Genomic DNA, 19,583 nt, shown 5'->3' on the forward strand with positions numbered 1-19,583 from the left:
CTGCTGCTCAAACACTGATCTATTGGTAGATTTTTTAAAAAGGAGACTAAAATAGTGGAAGTAATGATTAATGGAATACATTAAAGTCTTTAAATGTCAAAATTAAAAAGGCTCAACCAGCAAAGAGCTTCATTCAGGTCATCTTTAATGACAAAATGTTTATCAATTCCTCCAATGTAGTGGGAAAAATAAAATTAAAGCAAATGCAGCATTACAATAACTACTGTTAGACCACCACAGTCTGAGGGAAAACCTCTTTCTGCACTTTCCTTTGCCATTAACAATGGAGGGGTTTTGTTTTCTCATTTTTAAACATGATCTGTGTCACACTCGACTCCCGCTCTGCGCGTTCACAATCTTTCTTCAAGACCACGAGGGAAGGAAAAAAAACAATTAAAAACAAACTACACAGGAAAGAACAATCCAAAATACCACTTTCATATGCTGCACATACAAACACAGGCAGAGACATGGAGGTTTAGTATCACTGAGGCTGAAATGAGACAATGAGACCAAAGTCGTGACCTTGATGTGGTCACTGCTGGTTGTTAATGTGTCTGCATGCTTTAGGAGTACAGGCAGCAAATTATGTCATAAAAAGGTGAATTTTGCCGTCATCTGTGGTCGTTCTTCTGATTTTTTTGCCTGTTCTTTTCTTGTATTGCCAAAGCTGACACTAAAATGCCTTCTTGTCAGTATTTGTTGTTGTTCCGGGCGAGTTCCAGGCAAGTTTGTAAAGACAGCAGGTTTACAGCTTCACTGGGACTCATTGTGTCATTCCATGTCAACAAAGTAGTCTGCAACAAGCAGGTAAGTGGAAGAAAACAAACTGAAAATTCTGCGAGTTCATTTACTCCTGGATGACTGAAAACACTTGCTGCAGAACAAATCCACGTTCAGATCTCACCGCACACAAGATCTCCCACAACTAGTTCCTGCTACATGGAAAGACTTTGCACCACATTAACTCTTGTGTGTCACACAGAAACGGAATAACCCTCAGGAGACGTGACGTTCAGGGAAATCTGAACATAATTATATTGCGTGTATATTGTGCTTCTAAAATTGCTAAAATGATTGGAGCAGGTCTGGCTCGGGACAGAAACTGATCACAGTCCAGCCTCAGAGATGCTGCAATGAGGCCGAGGTGTGATGGTGAGTTTTTCAGCCACACCATGTGAACACAACTGCGTTGAACAGTCGAGCCAACCACCTGTGTTTACATAAACTCCCACCTTCAGTTAATTAGAAGCTGCTGCATTTCAGCAGCGTCACTCGAGGATCAGAGCCAAATATAGAAGTGAAGATCACCAGATCTTCTGCCTGACCAAACACAGATCCCTTCATCTGCAGGCTCGTGGAGTATTTCTGCGTCTTTTCCAGACATTTTGAGAAACATGTTGGAGTGTCAAGAGGCATGGCGGGCTGTACTGGATGGTTTTCCTCACTAATAAAACATATTTGAAGCAAATTTCCTTGCATAAACCTAAATGATTTTAATTTAATTTATTTTTCATGGATTACCTGCTCTCTTTTTTTTCAAATTAAATCACTCAGAAATATCTTCAAGATAAATTTCCATAACTATATATCTCAAACCAAACACTTTTTGGAGCTGAATCCTGTCTAATTACTTAAAAGCACACACTTTTTTTTTTTAAACAATCACCTCAGTTTCATGTTATGTCCGGCCCGATCTGAAATAAAAGTAGCAGGATGTTACAGACAAACCAGGAGGCTCACATGGACGCACAAGCTCGGACAGACGACTGAATCTTTTCCGGACCGTACGGTGCCGTTACCCAAGACCCAACCACAAAATACTGTTAGTGTACACACTGAGTGGGACGCAGTGCTGACCCACACAACTCACATCTGCACTCTGGCTTTCCAGTTATTGTCACGAAGCAAAATATGCATTCAGATGCACAGCTGAATAGATTTTTCTGCTTAAAACGGTGAAAATAAAATGGTCACTTAGAACAATCTCCTGGCAGACAGAGCCAGAGTCTTCCCACAGTGCAATTCATGAGCGCTTGTGGTTTGGGTTGGCCACTATGGTAACTTTCATCGATACACCTTCTCAATAAACCACCACCTTTAGCAAAATAAATTAAAAAAAAGAAGATATTACCTGAAGGTAATCAACAAAATGGCTACTTTCAAAAAGAAAAAAAAAGGCATGATCACATTTTCAGGCTGCGTAGCCGAGTCTGAATTTGAGTCGAACCCTTTCGAGATCGAGTGTTGGGCTACTCGTGCAGGTGGCACAATCTGTGGTCAGTTCTACAACAGTCCTCCCTTGTTGTCGGATAATCAAAGGGCACTGAAACAGCACATGAAGTAGAAGAGTTTGGTTCAAGGCTGCAACCCTCCCTGAAAACCCACCCCTTATAAACATTTAAACCCAATCGCTGGGGAACAGGGAAATATGACCTTATTCATTCTTGAAAAGCTTTTACAAATGAGTGAAGGATATACGGGGAAAGAGAGGGAGAGATATCTACAGACAGTCAGAACAACTGATTGAGCAGGGAAAAAAGAGGGAGGAAGGAGGGGAGACAGAGGAGAAGGCGGATGCATATCACCTGAGAACATGTCATATCTCAGGGCTGAGGAGGGGAAACAGGGGCAGGCGGGACAGAGGGAGGAGAGACGGTCATTCTTCTCACAACAGCAAAACGTTCTCTGACGACTCATGGCCACTTCTCAGGCACTTTTCTTCATGTTCGGGTTTAGAAAGAGCCGGTGGGAGGCGTGGTCAACCTCTTTCCAATGAAGACACTGAGAGAAAAGCAAAATTTCTCATTGAAGCAGGCAAGTTTGACTGGTTAAACTCAGGTAGCTGTGATGGTTTTAAAAGTATTTCCTCATCTACACCTGAGAGCATTTCAAGAGAGACTTAACCCTTTTGTTAGAACTGTGATCTGAGTTTTTCCCCCAGCTTCTTAGGTTCATTATTCTCTCTTCGCATTTCAAGAAATTCCAGGATAATAACTGCGTGTTAAGCCAGAGATTCTGAAATTGGTGGGGCACACAGCACTTACCATAACCAGTTTAAAAACTATCATAAAAACTATAAAGTGAAAGTTGAACACAGCTTTCTCATATATAGGTGTAATAAATACCCTTGTGTGGCTGTGCTTTTCCTGCTATGATAACTTGCATGAGCAGCATCGACAATATCAATATTTCTAGAAAATGTACAAAGGAAGAAACAACTAATGCTTGGGCACGACTTCTAGGTGAATGTTTGGAGTTTGGTGCATCAAGATAAACAGCTGTTTGAGCCGATTCTCCAGATGTGTGGAATCCAACTCTTTAAAGAGCTAAAAAGAAACAATGCAATTTTAAGGAGTGTAAAATATCTTGTAACAAACAAAAATGATGGAAAATGTGATTGACATAGGATACTGAACACTGGGCATATATGAATTCCTGTCATAATTTCATACATATCTGATATTTTCGTCTGCTGACAATTCCTGAAGCTTCAATGAACATTTAAGTAACATGTTTCATGTACGGGTATTATCATTATTTATTCAACAGGTCTGTCCCCGCTGCACTGAGTCGCATATTGCTTTTTTGCTCATTTCTACCTCACCCAAGCATAAAAACTTGTTTGCAATATTTGCTATCCTCTAGACTAATTTCAGCATTCCCACACACACAAATAAAAAAGGCGCATAAATCTGGTGAATAGAGACATCAATTAGATAACAGAAATGAATAAATTAACGTTAAAGATGAAGTACTATATACAGGAGCTGGCTCACCTAAAAGGAACACAGCCGCCATCGTAAATAATTAATGAAATGATTATGTCTTCTGTGAAAGGGGTTTCTGAATACTTGCCTGATTAATCTGGCAAAGAACCAAGTGTGATCTGAAGCTAGGAAGGTTAACAGCTCCAGGTTAGCAACATTTATCCATAAAGCACACACATAAAATAGAAGATGGACAGAAACATTAAACTGCCAAAGCTCATAAAGCAAACCCAGCAGTCAAATCCAACAACAAGGGCAGAATGTCCTTGAGTCTTTTATATGTATAAACTCTGGGAGAAAGTTTCACTACATTTTCTATTACAAAAATTCTTTTTTTAGTTCATAGTTTCCCCTGTTTTGGTAATTACAATGCCACCAATAAGCATGAAGTGACTGTGTGATGCTTTCTGGCTCTAAATGGTGGACATGACAAAAAAGGAAATATGAGGTGGAAACAGGAAAGACAATAGGGTCACTAGCTTTTGTGTCTTTAGCAAATGTCCGTGCTACTTCAAATTCCTCTAACACTCAACAAGACATTTAGACACTGATCTCTTTGATCCCTGACAATGAATTATCCTATAATAAGTTGCTTTCAATAAAGAATTTAGTCACCCCTACTATATGGTGTGTTGTCTAACATCGTTTCAAAACTGAAGTCTACAATTCTTGCAATTTACAGTTGTATTAACTGGGAGGCAATAGAAAAATAGCTATCCAAACCACTTGTTCTGTGACTACATAAATCTATTATGCACACAGCAAAACTGACAATTAACAGATTTTGACAGCTGATAGGAGGCTAAAACTGCTGCCAAGCTACGGTATATTGTATGTCTACGTAGAACTTACTCTCAGAAAAAAAATAAAAATGTCAGGACTACAGACTAGCAAGCAACTTCAAAAAAACAAGCTACATTTTTATATATAAAGAGAATTATGGATAAAAGCAGAAATACCATAAAGAAAACTTTATGTTTCTTTATAAATAACAGTTACAGTTTTGTGCAAACGTCACGGTGACCTGTTATGTATCTGTTTGAACCCAACTATGGCCAGCAGGGACACTGTGATTCTGACAGGTGTGTTAATTACAATCACTGCCCTGCTCATGATGTCCAACAAAGACCGTGGTCTGAGGTATCACTGCTCTACATTATCTGACAGATTAGATTATTGTACCATGTGTTATCACAAAGAGAGAGTCCTGGGAGGGTCAGAGCAGCAGTATGAGAGCAGCTGCACAACAGATTGTCAGTTTATCAGAAGGACACAAAGGAAAAGACACAGCTGTCTATGGCTGTTCAGCTCCCCCTACTGGACCTTATGCACAACTGCATTTAAATGTATTAAAAATAAAGCACAAATTAAGCTTCAGAAAAGAGTTTTGCAATATAATTATGTGAAGACCTTTTGGCAGGGAAAATCAAAATCAGAGCCCAAACTGTTTCTACACCAAACTCTAACTAAGCACTTAATGCTGGGGTTACCTACGCTGCAAGAATGTCTTTCATTTAGAGTTTTGCAACGGTGTTTTCCACCTTGACAAGATGCATTTCTGAAGGCAAGAAAAAATATCTCTAGTTCTCGGTACTAATACAGAAATTAAAGCATTCAGAAAAATTCACCCAGGTCAATAAGTGATCATGAACGTTCGATAAGTTGTTGTTCCATTCTTACCCCAGCCCCAGAGCGAGGATGTGTGATAGTAGCAGCGAGGGGATGAAGACTTTGAGGAACTCAGCAGAGAAGATGCCTCCTTTCTTCATGGCCCCAGTCTTCCTCATGCTGAGCGTTACTGAGCGTCGAGGGTGGCGGAAATGAAATTCCCTACACAAATTACACTCACTTTAGACACCTGACGATAAAGGAAACATGCATCCAAACATCTCACTGTGTCAAGTCATTTACAAAGCAAAAATTTCAAACATTCTGCATTTAAAGCTTCTCACGTGTCAAAATTTGCCTCTTTCCTTTGTTTTCAATCACTGCACACTAATGACCTTGATCAAACAATTTGAGGACATCACTTTAACAAACTGTGGAAACCAGTTCATCAACAATGAAAACAGTCTTTAGTTGTAACCGTATGGTAGATTATGATGCAGCTATCAATTACAAGAACTGACATCAAATGGAAAGTAACAATTAAAGACTCTTATTTGTTCAGAGAGACATTGGGACAGGTGTCTTCAATTCATATCATTATTCAACAGATGCCAGGGCAGAATCATGTTTTGACGGCTGCTGCTTCAGCAAAACTTAAGAGAAACTTGCTGGTTTTCAGAAGCTGTAAGTGTCATCTCAGGTTATCTGACTGTATATCAGCGGAAATTGTAGGTGAAATGTTAAAAAACATGAAGAACACATCAAGAGTAAAGGCTGAAAATCTCACAAACAAATCTGACTTTCATACAATATAAGATCCTCCACTTTGCAGATGACTCAACTCTCAGCAGCTCCCAAAATTCTGTCAGCACCAGATTTTCATGGCAGCTGGGCTTAATATTTGTCCTTTACACCAACTTTATTGCCACAACGATTGTGCACTTTCTCGGCACAAACAAGCAGCTGAGTGTGTTCAGTTGCCGTGGACACAGAAGGCTGATGTTTACCGACTAGAGACTTACTTGGGGGGAATGTTTTCCGGTCGACTAGACCAGTCAGCAACCCAATCTGCGTCCTTCATCAGGATGTCCATGTCCCTCTCCTTCTCCAAAGCATCCTCTTCAGACTGAAGACACACAAATGAATTTAGCAACTTCAGCCTGCAGGCTTTACGTCTACGATGACCTTGGTGTCAGTACAAATAGACATGTTGTGAATATTTGTCTATGTGCGTGGCATGGGCAGATACTGAAAATGATCTAAAAGCAAGATATTCTTTCCAGAGAACCTTAATGGAAACTTTAGAAGGAAAATATAAAGTAATGACAGCAAATGCTGTGTAAGAAGAAACTGAAATGTACACTGGGTGTGGAAGCCATCTCCATGGAAACTGACAGGCTGGCAATGGTTGTCATTTTCATGTACGCACACACACACACACACACACAATTCCAGGCCCAGTGGTTGATGCTGCCATGGCAACAGACTGATGGAGAAGCTGAGAGGCATGTGAGCTCTTACTTGGCTGTCTCTTCTGCCGGTCACGTCCACGTCAAAGATGATCTGTCCCTCATCCTGGGGAGTGTGGGGCCGCGGGGGGCTGTGGATTAAACAAAAAAGGACATATTGCTTGTTAGCAATAACATAAACTCATGACTTTGTATAACTTCCCCAATAAAAATACTCATTTATGGCGTAATAGGCTGTGTATTCAGGAGAAATTTGCTTCCGAGTGAATGTTTGATCACATCACATCTGAAACTCAACCTCAAACGTAGTTAACACCAACAGCTTAACAACCAGTCGAAATGCAAAAAGGATACTGGACCGCAGGTAACCATAGCAACAGTGTTCCATTACCAGTTAATGAACAACTAAGAAAAAGCTTGACAGTTTCACCAGAGCTTTTCTTTCTGCACAGCAACACATCACGATGTGGAACACTGAATCATAAATAGCCATACTCATTCATAAGGGTGAACCAATGTGGTTTTGTCAAGACCAATATTGAATATTAGTAATCAAAGGGACCAATAACTGATACGTGGAACAGATACACATTTCTAGTAACAATATAAATCCTTTTGTGAAAACTTAGAATATAAAATAGCACATGTTAATTAGAAGACAAAGTTACATTTGTCCATCAGTATTGATTTACTATCAGTAATAATCAATCAGAGCAAAAGAAGCTCTAGGAAACTGGAGAGTTTTATTTTCTGACACTTCATAGACTAAGCTTTAAATCACTAAACAGGAATAAAATAAATAATGTTAATCAAGCAGCTCTAATATTAGCACCCCTTGTTATGTATGCAGCTCAAATCAAACTGTCAGCATTTGTCCTTCAGTATTGATTTTCTATTTTTTTCATGGCCAATCAGATGGTGCTGTAGGTGAGCCATCGCTCAAACCTACAAAGTGACGGCTAAAGACTGAGAGGTGGCTGCATTAAAACTAAAGCAACACATTTGAATCAATGCACATGAATTAATTTCATTCATCAGAAATCAGTTTTTATAAAAACAAAGCAGTACATATAATCAGAAAGATGCCATTTTTTTTTATTATTTCCTTAACCGATCGTCAGCATCGTTACCAATAAAGGACTGATTAATCTTTAACACAAATGAACAACAGTGGACAATTTTCAGCATGTTGGAAATTATTTTAAATCATAATTTTGTGACATTCATCTCAAGAGTGACTTGGTTAATTGGCTGTGGACTGATTCTAGAAGATGGCACATTTAAACCATATAAGCTCTGACAAGAATCCATTACCTACCCCAGAAGTCTTTGTCATGGTGGCCAATCGCGAGCTAAACCTCCACAATGATCTCTACTGCATGTACTTAGAGTTACCAAGTCTTCAGGTCTCTACAGTATTAAGAGCTACCACAAATACATTTTCTACATGCATGTCTTTTGTGTAGTTAATGAACTACTACACAAGGTAAAAAATATGACAGTTTTTCTTTTGTTTTGCACAACGACATGGCCTGATGTAGAAAATGCCACCTTAAATAACCTTTAACACTTAACACAGGCAACATCATTGACTTTGGACAGTTTATATGACTTTACATTGACTTTGGAATTATAAAGTAATTTAAAAAAATGTAGACAACTAGTAATAATAAAATTCTACAACTTTAGAATGAATCTCCATAGGGTTTTGTGGAGTGTTTTGGGTGCATGCTTGGTTACCAGTTTATGGATTACAACAAAAGCTAACAAAGACAGTTTAGATGCAGGTTTGTTTAGTTTTTTGAGAGGGGGTGTTTGCATAGAGACGGGTCCTGATTGTGAAAATGCCATCTGAAATTACTATTTTTACTTAGTATTACTGGAAACATCACTGACTAAGGACATTTTATATGAACTCCCACTGGCTTTGGAATAGTAAATGAATCAAGAACCAATTTTCAGAATCAAATAATCGTGTCGGATTACGTAGGAAATAATAACTAAAACTGAGCAATGAGGTTTTTAGATTCTGTTGTAAAAAAAGAGGAAAATCGCTCAAAGTGGCCCTGGGAAACTGATTTCACATTTTCCACTAAGCATTGAATAACATAACTGGATTTAAAACAAATACTGAAAATTACACGTCATCTGGAGTTGAATGTTGTACTCGTCCTTTATCTGCAGTAAACTCCTGATGCTTCTGTACTCTGACCTCTGTGATGAAATGTGCACTAAAGTGTGTGTCTTACAGGATTAAGTAAAGACAACATTTTAACTCAGAGAACATCCCAGGTGTCATGTTGCTCAGAATGTTTGACAGTTCCTTACTGATGTTTGTATTCCTGCTTATTTCAGAGCGGCTTGTTGAAACAATGCTCTCTTGCTCAAACACTTGACCACATCCTCAGGTGACTCAGTGACAGCTGACCGCCCGGCTCGCTGATAAGGTCTGTTTTATCGCAGCCTTGAGGATTACAAACAAGTGCATGATGTGGCTGGAAGTTGAAGGGTCGGGAGTTTTCCAACATGCTCAATAAAATGCGAAGCAAGATGTGACAGGAGATGTCATTTTATTTTCAGAAGCTGACTCAACTCTCGAGCAGCTGTCAACTAGGAGTCAAAGCTGACTCAACACGACAGAGGAGCCACTCCTGATTTATGGGCTGATTTTGGTCTTTCCACTGAAATAGAAAGAATTTTGACAGTTTTAGAAGCTAAGTGAACAATATTACTCTACTTGTACAAAGAGGTTCAATGTTTCATTGCTAACCAGTGAACTGCTAATGTGTTTAAAAGATCATCTGGAAACTAAAGCGAAAAGGAAGAGTTTTCTCTGCATTTGAACAACTACAGAAACAAGATTTTTTTGATTGTCTCAAAAAACTATTTTAACTAAAATAGGCTGTTGGTTTGACACCATCTGTAAAAAAAAAAAAAGTTGCTGTACGCATTGTGAACGGTATTTTTCCATTCTAATTACAACATATTTGTTGTTATAACATTTGAAAATAATAACTTCTCAATCCAGTTCCACACCTAAGAGCAAGTAAAGCAGGGTTGGAAAATGGGGTAAGCACAGAAATATCCAAATATCCTACAGCCTTTAGTCAAATCCATGGTTATATTTTAGCCATTTCATTATGGTTCAAGCGTCAACATCAGCTGTGTCTTCTGACGTATGCAGTTTCTGAGTGAAAGTTAAGCAGAACTAAATCCACTGTGTGGCTAAACTATAAACAACTATTAAAAAATGGACCTTAATAAGCCCCAGAACTCATGACATTTCAACTGTGGTGGAATTCCCTGTGTCCTCACTTCTATGTAATGCGAAGCTGATTTGAAAAGCAGATGTTTCACTTTTTACTCCTGGAAATAAAACAGCCTGTAAGTTCAGATCTTACAGTGTTCCCTCTAGATTCATGTATTAATGGCGGCTCACCATTCTAGCCACCGCTCCTTCAAATTTGTTTCGTTTTTAAAATTCTTTTTAATTGTTGCAAATACACCACCGCCGCACGTCTCCATCTTCACAGCGGAGTCCTGCACTGGGTCGGGTACTTGCGAGTACTAAGGTAAACTACAGATAACTATCTTGCTCAGTATCTACTCTTTGATATGTCGAGTTAATACGATGTTAACTACTTGTGAGAGTGCGGCCTTGAAAGTAACCTCACGTCCAGCACTCAGGCACCATGTCAGAGAGTCAGAGGAGTGTCGTTTTGGAAACTAGGGCAGCGACTTATTGGAGAAAAGGTAGACTTATTAGCTTAAGATAACTCATAATAGATTTGCAAAACATTGATGACCAGCTAACGTTATGATGAAGAAAATAGCACACCTTTTGGTACCACTGTGTGTCACATGTCACCCATTCATTCAATGTTCCATGGTTATCCATAATTCCTACATCCTTTGCTATTTGCAAGTGTTTACCAGACTCATACTTTGTTACCGTCTGTCATACCCCCCGTCTTACCTCCTTTTATCCAATTGCCCTTTTGTTCTGTTGTCTTACCCTTGATTCAACTATATGCAAATTAACCACTGTCTACCTTGGTATTTACTTACAACCCACAATCCTTTCTCTGAGATGTTCCTTTTGTCTTACCCTCTGTATTTGCATACAGCCCCTCCCTACCCTCTGATCCACCCTCTGACATCCCTATAAAATGGGAAATCTCCAAATATTCTGTGTCGGCTTACCTTCACAGGCTCATGCTCTGTGTTGGTAAGCCCACCGTATGCCGGAATACCAATAAACACCCTGCTACAGCAAACTTTGCAGTACCAAGAGTGAAATTTACTCAACAGTTATGTAACATATCAGTAGCTTAAGTTAATTGGACCCGGTGCCAACTCAGTGTTGCTAATGTGAGTAAACTAACTGATAGCATTAAGTTAATATCTACACACCATGATGTAACTACTGACTGCACTTTCAGATGAGCTTGTTCAAATATTTCTCTAAGACGACAAAGACATCTGATGAAACTGACGCTAGTCAGGTACCATTAGCCTTTTACTGATTCATAAATGATGGTTAGGTAAAAAAATGTGTTCACACTTGTAATCAGATGTGATGTGAGTGTAAATTATCAAACGTCAATGTTTTATATAATCGTATAAGACAAGTAACATTAGACAGGGAGGAGCAGTGGAACAAAGTGAAGGGGAGCAGAGCACAGCAAGAGAAGAGCCAAGTGAAGGAGCAGGAGAGAGGGATGAGAGTAGAGGAGAGAAACCTAAAGGTAAGCACAGGCTGGGACCCTAAACGGGTTGAATAAATATTTATTTAATTTTATTGTTTTATTTTATTTATTTTTACATTCAGTGTTTAAAAAGCCATTTTCAACTGACCCGTCAATAATTACATTGTAAAAGTAAAATCTCCAGTCTAGTGTCATTTGTTTACACTGCCATGACTCCCCACAGAGCCTGCTCCTACTGCTGAAAACAAACCTGGAGGAAAGACTGTCTCATGAATTGAATTCAAACAAATTTCAAAGTTTTCTTAACTAGCCATGCCACGATAATTACACTGTTGTCTAATCCTAGGTTATATAAACGTGTCCTCTATTATTTATGTTGACTTTATATTGCCTGCTGTGTTTGTATGTGTTTGTTCACAATTTGACACCAGAAGTAAGGTTTTTAGTGCCATTATAAGAAAGTGTCACAGCATTTTTTCACAGCACTTAACCTAAATAAACAGAAAAATAAATTGCCAATAATATTGTTTATTGCAGTCTTTTCTGGGACAGTACATGGTTCAACAAAAGTAGCTATCAAGACAGACCTGTTCGCAACATTACCTGTCACAGGAAGAGTTGCTGCGGCTTGACTCATGCTGGGCGTCCAACAGGATCTTCTCCATGTCTCCGTTGTGGATTGAGGAAGAGGACGGGACGTGCTCCAGGCCTCCCACCATGGCCTCCTCTTCCTCCACCTGAGGAAGAGGCAGTAGGCCTGGGCCACCTGTGGAGGATGACTGGGCTTGATGAGCTCTGTTCATCTCCAACTCCACCCACGACCCTGACGGAACAAACAGGCAGAAACAGTGGCATGAAGTTTAGGTTTTGTTTTAAATCAATTTCACCAAAACTATGAATTGGTTGAATTTACAAAATTGTTTTAATGAGTTTGGGTAAATGTAATGAAAAGGTTTTTTTCATTAAAAGATAAGTTTAACCTATTTTCACAGTTTTTATGTCTTCAAACATGATGTCATCTGTTGCAAAAAACACTCACAGCAACAACTCATGAGACAAGGTCTTCTTGCAGCATGTGGATAGAAAACTTATGTGGAAATGCAGATATATGTATGATTATGTTAAAGAATTCCTCTAAGTAAAAAAAGAAGCATAAAAGAGAAAAAATACAAAAAGATAGCTGAACAACAAAAGCATTTTTTCTATTCAGCGTGTTTTAAATTTTAGCTCCACTTGTATGTTATACTTTTAATATAAGATGATTTTTTATTACCTCCGCCAGGAGGTAATATAATCACCGGGGTTTGTTTGTCTGTCTGTCCATCTGTGTGTGTGTGTGTGTGTGTGTGTGTGTGTGTGTGTGTGTGTGTGTGTGTGTGTGTGTGTGTGTGTGTGTGTGTGTGTGTGTGTGTGTGTTTGTCTGTTAACAGCATAACTCAAAAAGTCATGGATGGATTTTCACCAAATTTTTACAGGATGTCCGGAAGAGCAAAAGTAGCAATCGATTAGATTTTGGAGGTGATCCGGATCACCGTCTGGATCCAGGATTTTTTTTTTGAAGGTCGAAGGACAATTGCGAGGGATGGCCGCCAGGCCATCTCTCAATTGTACAGACAGAGGTCGCCGGATTGATCCCAGGCGACGATGGCCTGGCGGAGGTCTTCACTCTCCGAGTGCTTTTCTAGTTTTTATATTTTAAATTACTGGATTTTCCCTTCTCCCTGTGAATAAAGAACTTGTTGTGGAGCCAGTAATTATTTGCATTGATACAAACTTCTAAATATTTGGCACACCAGCCAACAACTCTACCAAGTAGTGCTTCAACTGTGTATATGTAAAACAGGTGGATAGCATGAGGATGTTTCAACTTCAAGAGTGAATTACATAAATTTTCACAGAGCTTTTCAAAGATTCCTGAGTACAAACATGTCCAGATACATGTGTCATAGTGTCCTGATAAGACGCTGCGAGTCTACAGTTGTATCAATAAAACAAAAGGCCGATATCCTGCTCAGAGCAAAATCCAATATGCCCCGAGGAGCAGGGTTTGCTTACATATCCCACAAGAATAATCAATGTGCAAACAGACAACATCATTTTACCTGTGTTCTTTTCATTTTGGTGCATATTACTGCCATTTTGGTAATCCTAAGCAGCTTTGCTGTGACTCTACAGCAGGAAAAATGCAATGCACACATTCTAATGTTCAGTCAGTTATGTTCCTTTGTTGTCATGTTTGCATTTTGGATTAGATATGTGTATCAGATGTTTTGACACATAATTTTACTTCCAATAAGTTCCAATAGGCCAGAGATTGGCAGATGGCACTAATAATGCAATGTTACATTAAAGTTAACCAGTAGGTAATGATAGTTTGCAGACATGCACAATTACTCGATGCTAAATTAGACAAGCCTTCACACAATAAAAGGCAACCAATAATATGATCCTTGGGGTTTGTAATTAAAAAACACATTATAATGTCTGTGTAAAAGCCTGCTGTCTTCTTGTTGACTAATCAGATTCTATAGTAACAGCTAGGACTGGGCGATATGGCCAAAAAATAAAATCTTGATTTTTCTTAGTCATCTTGGATGATTACGATTTTAATCGATTTTTGTTTTTTCTTTGTGGTCTGTTTGCTATGGCTAGTGCTATCCATGCCGCACTCCCGTAGCTGGGAGCACTCTTCCCACTCTTTAGGATGCCTCTGCCGGAGGTGCTGAAAGAGGTTAGTTGTGCTGCTACTCTTCGTTTTCACAGTACTTTTGCAAACCTTGCACATGACTATAGTTTGCTCTGTATCAGTCTTGTCAAAGCCGAACCACTTCAATATAATCGATGTAACATGAGGCCCTTTTCTCGAGACCAACTCTTCATCTGCTGTTGTGTCCGCCATGGCGGGGGTTGGGGTGTTTTGGCGGAAGGAGATGAGAGGCGGAAGCAAATGCCAGTGCACAAGTCGTAAAAGGCAGAAGAAGAATCTGTATTGTTATATATTTAAGCTCGCCTCGATTTTACGATTCGGCAAATTTTCAAATCGTCAGGTTTTAAAAACGTGAATTAATCAAATTAATTTGATTTATCGCCCAGCCCTAGTAACAGCATAGCTCTTGTTTTCTTTTTTACCAACAGATTCACAGATTTCTGACAACTATCTGAACTATCAGTGAGAGGAGAAAATGTTTGAATTGCAGCCTTGGCTGACCTTTTCCACGGCAATCATCTTCCCGGTCACACCAGGACAAGCGCAAGCACAGATGCAACTAATAAGATTAAAAAAGGCTCTTATCAATTCTTAAGCCATGTCCACACGTATCCGGATATTTTTAAAACCGAATATCCGCCACCCTCCATTTAGGAAAAAAATCTGCGGCCACACGTCTCCGTTTTCTACAAAAATCTCTGTCTACATGTATGTATATATAAAGCTTATCCAATCAGAATAAGCTTCGAACATGCCGAGGCCGTGGAATGGTTGTCAGGTACAAAATAGCGGAAGTCACAGCAGTCCTCCTTCTCCGATGCTCTCCGAGGTGAAGCAGTAAATGAGCTTGTAAGATCAAACAAGCAAAAAGCACCTGTAGTATTGTTGAAACCAGTACACTTTTGAGTGCGTCCATTCTGCTCCGATTGTCTACAAAGGTCGCATGTCTGATGTCATAGCAGTTTTGTCACAGGCAGTGACGTCTGCGCTCCTAAAACTCCGGTTATGTCTGTCCACACGTAAACGCATACCCAGGGTATTGCTCCCCATATCTCCACTTTGGCTGGAGTTTTCAAAACCTCCGTTTTCAGAACCAAAAACCTCCAGTTACGTGTGGATGACAGGCCGAATCGGAGAAAAATATATGCGTTTTCAGACTTATCCGGATATGTGTGGACAGGGCCTTAGTGTCATGGTGACTGCAACATAGTGCGCTGGAAACACGCAAACCTAACTGGATTTGCAGTCATCATCTGTGTTAATTGGGTCTGTATTGTATAGGATATCAAAAATATTTACTACATGTTTTTCCACTTTAGTGGGGCATTATATAAGCTAAGAAAAAGAGGGCGATAAGAAAGACAGGAAATATGTCAAAAATGATTTTATGATCTTAAGCTGGGAAGGGACACCATGACAGGCAGTCTGAGCCTGTCAGTCACACAAGTTCCAGTGTAAAGCTCGATTTACTGCTGTGTGATGAAAGGGCAGTAAATGCTTGCATGTATATGAGCTGTGGTCTCTTGTACACCTTGACCATGATATATGATGCTCACCTTGTTTGTACGCGAGCTCTAGCATAGACTGGCAGCTGAAGAGGTACAGCATGTCAGAGTTGGGTTACAAATATAGAGGAGGGGCAGGTTAGCTGGGGCAAGAATTTGGAGAAGTGAGTAAAAAATTCTTTAATATCCCTTGTCGTGCAGCTTTTAGAAGAAAATTTTCCCCTTCTGTACTTACCAAAACAAACAGGAAGGCCTCCTGACCCCATAAAGGTATGTAAACAACGTGTTCACAGAGTTTCACAGGCAACAAGCCAGTTAAACCCGCTACCCAATCAGCACACCCCTCCCCCCTAAACAGGCCTCGACTCAGCACTTGCCCTCATCCTGCGGATTACACGGTGGACTGCAAGCCAAGCTGGTGTCGACAGGCCATTGTCTCCACTCCGTGGACTAAAACCACGTTGCCATGGTGCTGATGCTTCCGAACATTCTGGCCACAGAGCTGCTATCAGCTGTTGGGTGGGTTTAGAGGAGGGAGACATGAAGTGAACTCTCTGATCACCTGATGCTAAAGCTCAGACTGGAACAAGGCTGTCTCTTGCCTGAAGACCCCAGGTATAAGACAAAAATGTCACTGGTGTGAGAGGGCCCCAGGAAACCAAAAATAAGGTCAGAGCACACTGCAGGCCTCTCCGTCTGATAAGCACAAGGTCCTACTACGCCTAAAGCGGTGTTTCACCATGTGCATACAGTATGTATCCAAACACATCAAAATCTGCTGGTAACTTTAGTTATTTAAGACACTTAACGAGTCACTTAAGAAGCTTCTCAGCAAAATGCACAAGGTAGTTCATAAAAAATGGTGTTGGTTTATATTGTATAAGCACAGAAACATGGTGACCCTTCAATAATAAAATCCATTGATTATCTATACACTGCTTTATCTTCACGAGGGGTGGGAGGTCTGGGACCTATCGTTGCTGTCTTAAGGTGAAAGGATGGGTACAAAAATCCATTCCTCTGAAATGTTTGCAAGTCATCTCTAGACAGAAACATTCAAGTCACACTATTATGCAAGGTTTGGGCTGTACTAAGAAAATAACAAGTTGAACATAATAACAAGAGTGTCTGATAAGGACAACACTTGTTGCTTTCTTTTATAACAGGGGAAAGATAAGGCTGTGACATGTGGTTTTGTGTCCTGCAAAAGGTGGTTGAGAACAAGGATGGAATATTATTACCATTCTTCAGTCAAAAAATTGAAATTTTACAGCCATTTCAGCATAACTCTTCACCACTGAATAACTGCTGCTATCCCAAAAAATATAGCTGTGAGTGTAAGAAAAGTGGCTGGAAAGTTTGTTTCTTGCCCAGACTTTGGATTTGAAATTAACCAACCTCCATGTACCAACACTGCTGCGCACTGTAACACTTCCCCCACCCTCTTCATGTCCAAATCGTCTGTCCCCTTGTCGCTGTGGACATAAATAGCATGCCAAGTCATGGCCCCACGTAGTGTTGTAAAACTTAAACCATAGCAGCTCTCTAGGCAGGCTCGAGGTAGGGCAGAGATGTAATAAACACGCCTTTGTTTACGTCTGTAATGGCCACTGCAATCCGAAGTCTTAAATATAGCCTGTCGTATTTTAAGACATGAGTGTTTAGGTCACACATTTCTAGTTATGAAATGACGCACAGTCTAAAATGTCATTTGCCAAATGCTAAGAGACGTGCTCATTATTTTTATCATGCATGTTGATATTTTTATGTAGACAGACACCTGAAAATACCGTAAATAATTAAGTGGGGTAAAAGCTTTGGTTTTCTAGATAAGGGTTTGTCGTTTAGCAGGATTCTACAGCTTAGCATGACGCAAATACATTATCAAGATTTATTTGCTTCCTTTTTTTTTTTTTTTTTTGCTCGTTCTGACTTCTTCATTTAGCCTTGTTGACAACGCTTAAACCCGCCTCTACCCTCTGTGCGACTCATGCGATGATTGGCTGACTTGCATGATCATTCAACCTGCTAAGCACGCCATTGGTCGAGCCACTGTCAATAAACACACGGAACATACTGTTCTCTAACTCCTCCCCCTCTGATGGAGCTTGGCGGTGAAAAAAATGATAAACGAGCAAATTAAACTGCCTCTATTGATTAATTATCCTGAATTAACTTGACATAAACACACAACAGCTCACAACACACGCTGAAAGCGAGAGCAAGCACTGACAAGGTAGTCAAGTTTAGTATTTGGGTAGCTCCTAGCTTACCGTTTAGCCCGGAGTCTCCGTTGTTGTCTGTGGAAGCGGTGCTAGCAGCGTCGGACATCGTTGTGCCTGATGAGGAGGGTGGGTTGCATAAAAAGGGCTCAAGTCAGTGCAAAACGCCCACTACCTTATCTGCACACATTCAGACGTGTGGTCGAACAGTTGACCCGAGTCGTCTTCGGTCCAGTTTTTTAATTATTTCCCCCGAAAACGAGCGGCGGCTAAAGCTAAAAGAAGCTACCGTTTGTTTTCGTTGCGCTAGCTGGTCTGGGGGAAGCTAAGTCGAGACTCGCGCGAGCTGCACACACACACTTTCTCGGAGCTAGGTGATGACGTCACGCCGGGGACGTTGGTAACAAAAGGGAGAATTACATAACGAGCCAAAAAAGGTAGGTGTGGGAAATACAACCACTAAATTAAATTAAGTTAAAAATATATAAATTATAAATAAAATAATTAGTGGAAAACAGGACGTGCGTGCCTTCACGTACTCAAGCAGCTGATGTTGGACATCAAATTTCAGCACCCAGACATCACACATCAGCTCATTTCAATTGGCATTCCAGTTCCTGACAGTGACTGCTTTCCATCACCTCTACCATGCATGCAGTTTTTAATAAGTCTGCTGAATAAATACACTAAACAAATTCCTCTTCTCCTGCTGCAGGTGTTTTATATCTCAAGCAACGAAAGGTAATCTTTAATATATTCTATGTTCAGTACACCTCACAGTGACTGCCTTCAAAATGCATGCATTTTTAACAAGTAAACACATGCAGAATAATTGCAGATGTGGCTGAATTACATTCCTCTTCTCCACCTGCAGGTGTTTTAAGCTTCATTTGTGTTTAATACAAGTGTATCTTGATGAAGAAAATAGCACACCTTTGGTGCTACTGTCACATGTCACCCATTCATTCAATGTCCCATGGTTATTCACAATTCCTACATCCTTTGCTATTTGCAAGTATTTACCAGACTCATCCTTTACCTTCTGCCATACCCCCCTTTATCCAATTGCTCTTTTGTTCTGTTGTCTTACCCTTGATTCAACTATACGCAAATTAACCACTCGCTACCTTGGTATTTACTTACCCCCCCCCCCCCCCCCCCCCCAAAACCCTCCCTCTGAGATGTTCCTTTTGTCTTACCCTCTGACATTCCTATAAAATGGGAAATCTCCAAATGTTCTGTGTCGGTTTACCTTCACAGGCTCATGCTCTGTGTTGGTAAGCCCACCGTATGCCGGAATACCAATAAACACCCCACGACAGCAAACTTTGCAGTACCAAGAGTGAAATTTCCTCAACAATCTCAAACATCATGACAAAGTAATTATTTTCCATCATAAAAAATGTAATCATTTATTTATTCTATGGTCATTACACCTAAAATAATTTTTTTTTAAGTAATTTTGATGCTTATACAGATATATCTATCAATCTTTTCATTATAGGTCAAAGAAATCTGAAAATCTGTGTCCCAATATCATTAAAAAAGGGATTTACTTTATTACCATAAAGATTCAACCTTCTTTTGTTTTAA

The 19,583-nt window shown here is 39.9% G+C and overlaps 1 protein-coding gene across 1 annotated transcript; it reads right to left on the minus strand.

Moving 5' to 3' along the window:
* Positions 1-128: 128 nt before the first annotated feature.
* bnip3lb (BCL2 interacting protein 3 like b) lies at positions 129-18,371 on the minus strand. Its single transcript, XM_022205538.2, has 6 exons — positions 18,042-18,371; positions 12,160-12,379; positions 6,900-6,978; positions 6,401-6,504; positions 5,451-5,600; positions 129-2,784 (listed from the first exon to the last, which is right to left on the minus strand). Exons 1-6 carry the CDS (start codon positions 18,097-18,099, stop codon positions 2,736-2,738), a joined length of 660 nt encoding a protein of 219 aa, XP_022061230.1. The 5' UTR covers positions 18,100-18,371; the 3' UTR covers positions 129-2,735.
* Positions 18,372-19,583: the final 1,212 nt, after the last annotated feature.

This window comes from Acanthochromis polyacanthus, chromosome 18 (assembly GCF_021347895.1).
Source record: "Acanthochromis polyacanthus isolate Apoly-LR-REF ecotype Palm Island chromosome 18, KAUST_Apoly_ChrSc, whole genome shotgun sequence".
NCBI classification, from domain to species: domain Eukaryota; kingdom Metazoa; phylum Chordata; class Actinopteri; family Pomacentridae; genus Acanthochromis; species Acanthochromis polyacanthus.

Coding starts and splice junctions, on each gene's coding strand:
- bnip3lb (XM_022205538.2), bottom strand. CDS start 18,099: ATGTCCGACGCTGCTAGCACCGCTTCCACAGACAACAACGGAGACTCC. Junction 6,505..6,899: donor CCGGCAGAAGAGACAGCCAA/GTAAGAGCTCAC, acceptor GTGTGTCTTCAG/TCTGAAGAGGATGCTTTGGA. Junction 5,601..6,400: donor CCGGAAAACATTCCCCCCAA/GTAAGTCTCTAG, acceptor TAATTTGTGTAG/GGAATTTCATTTCCGCCACC.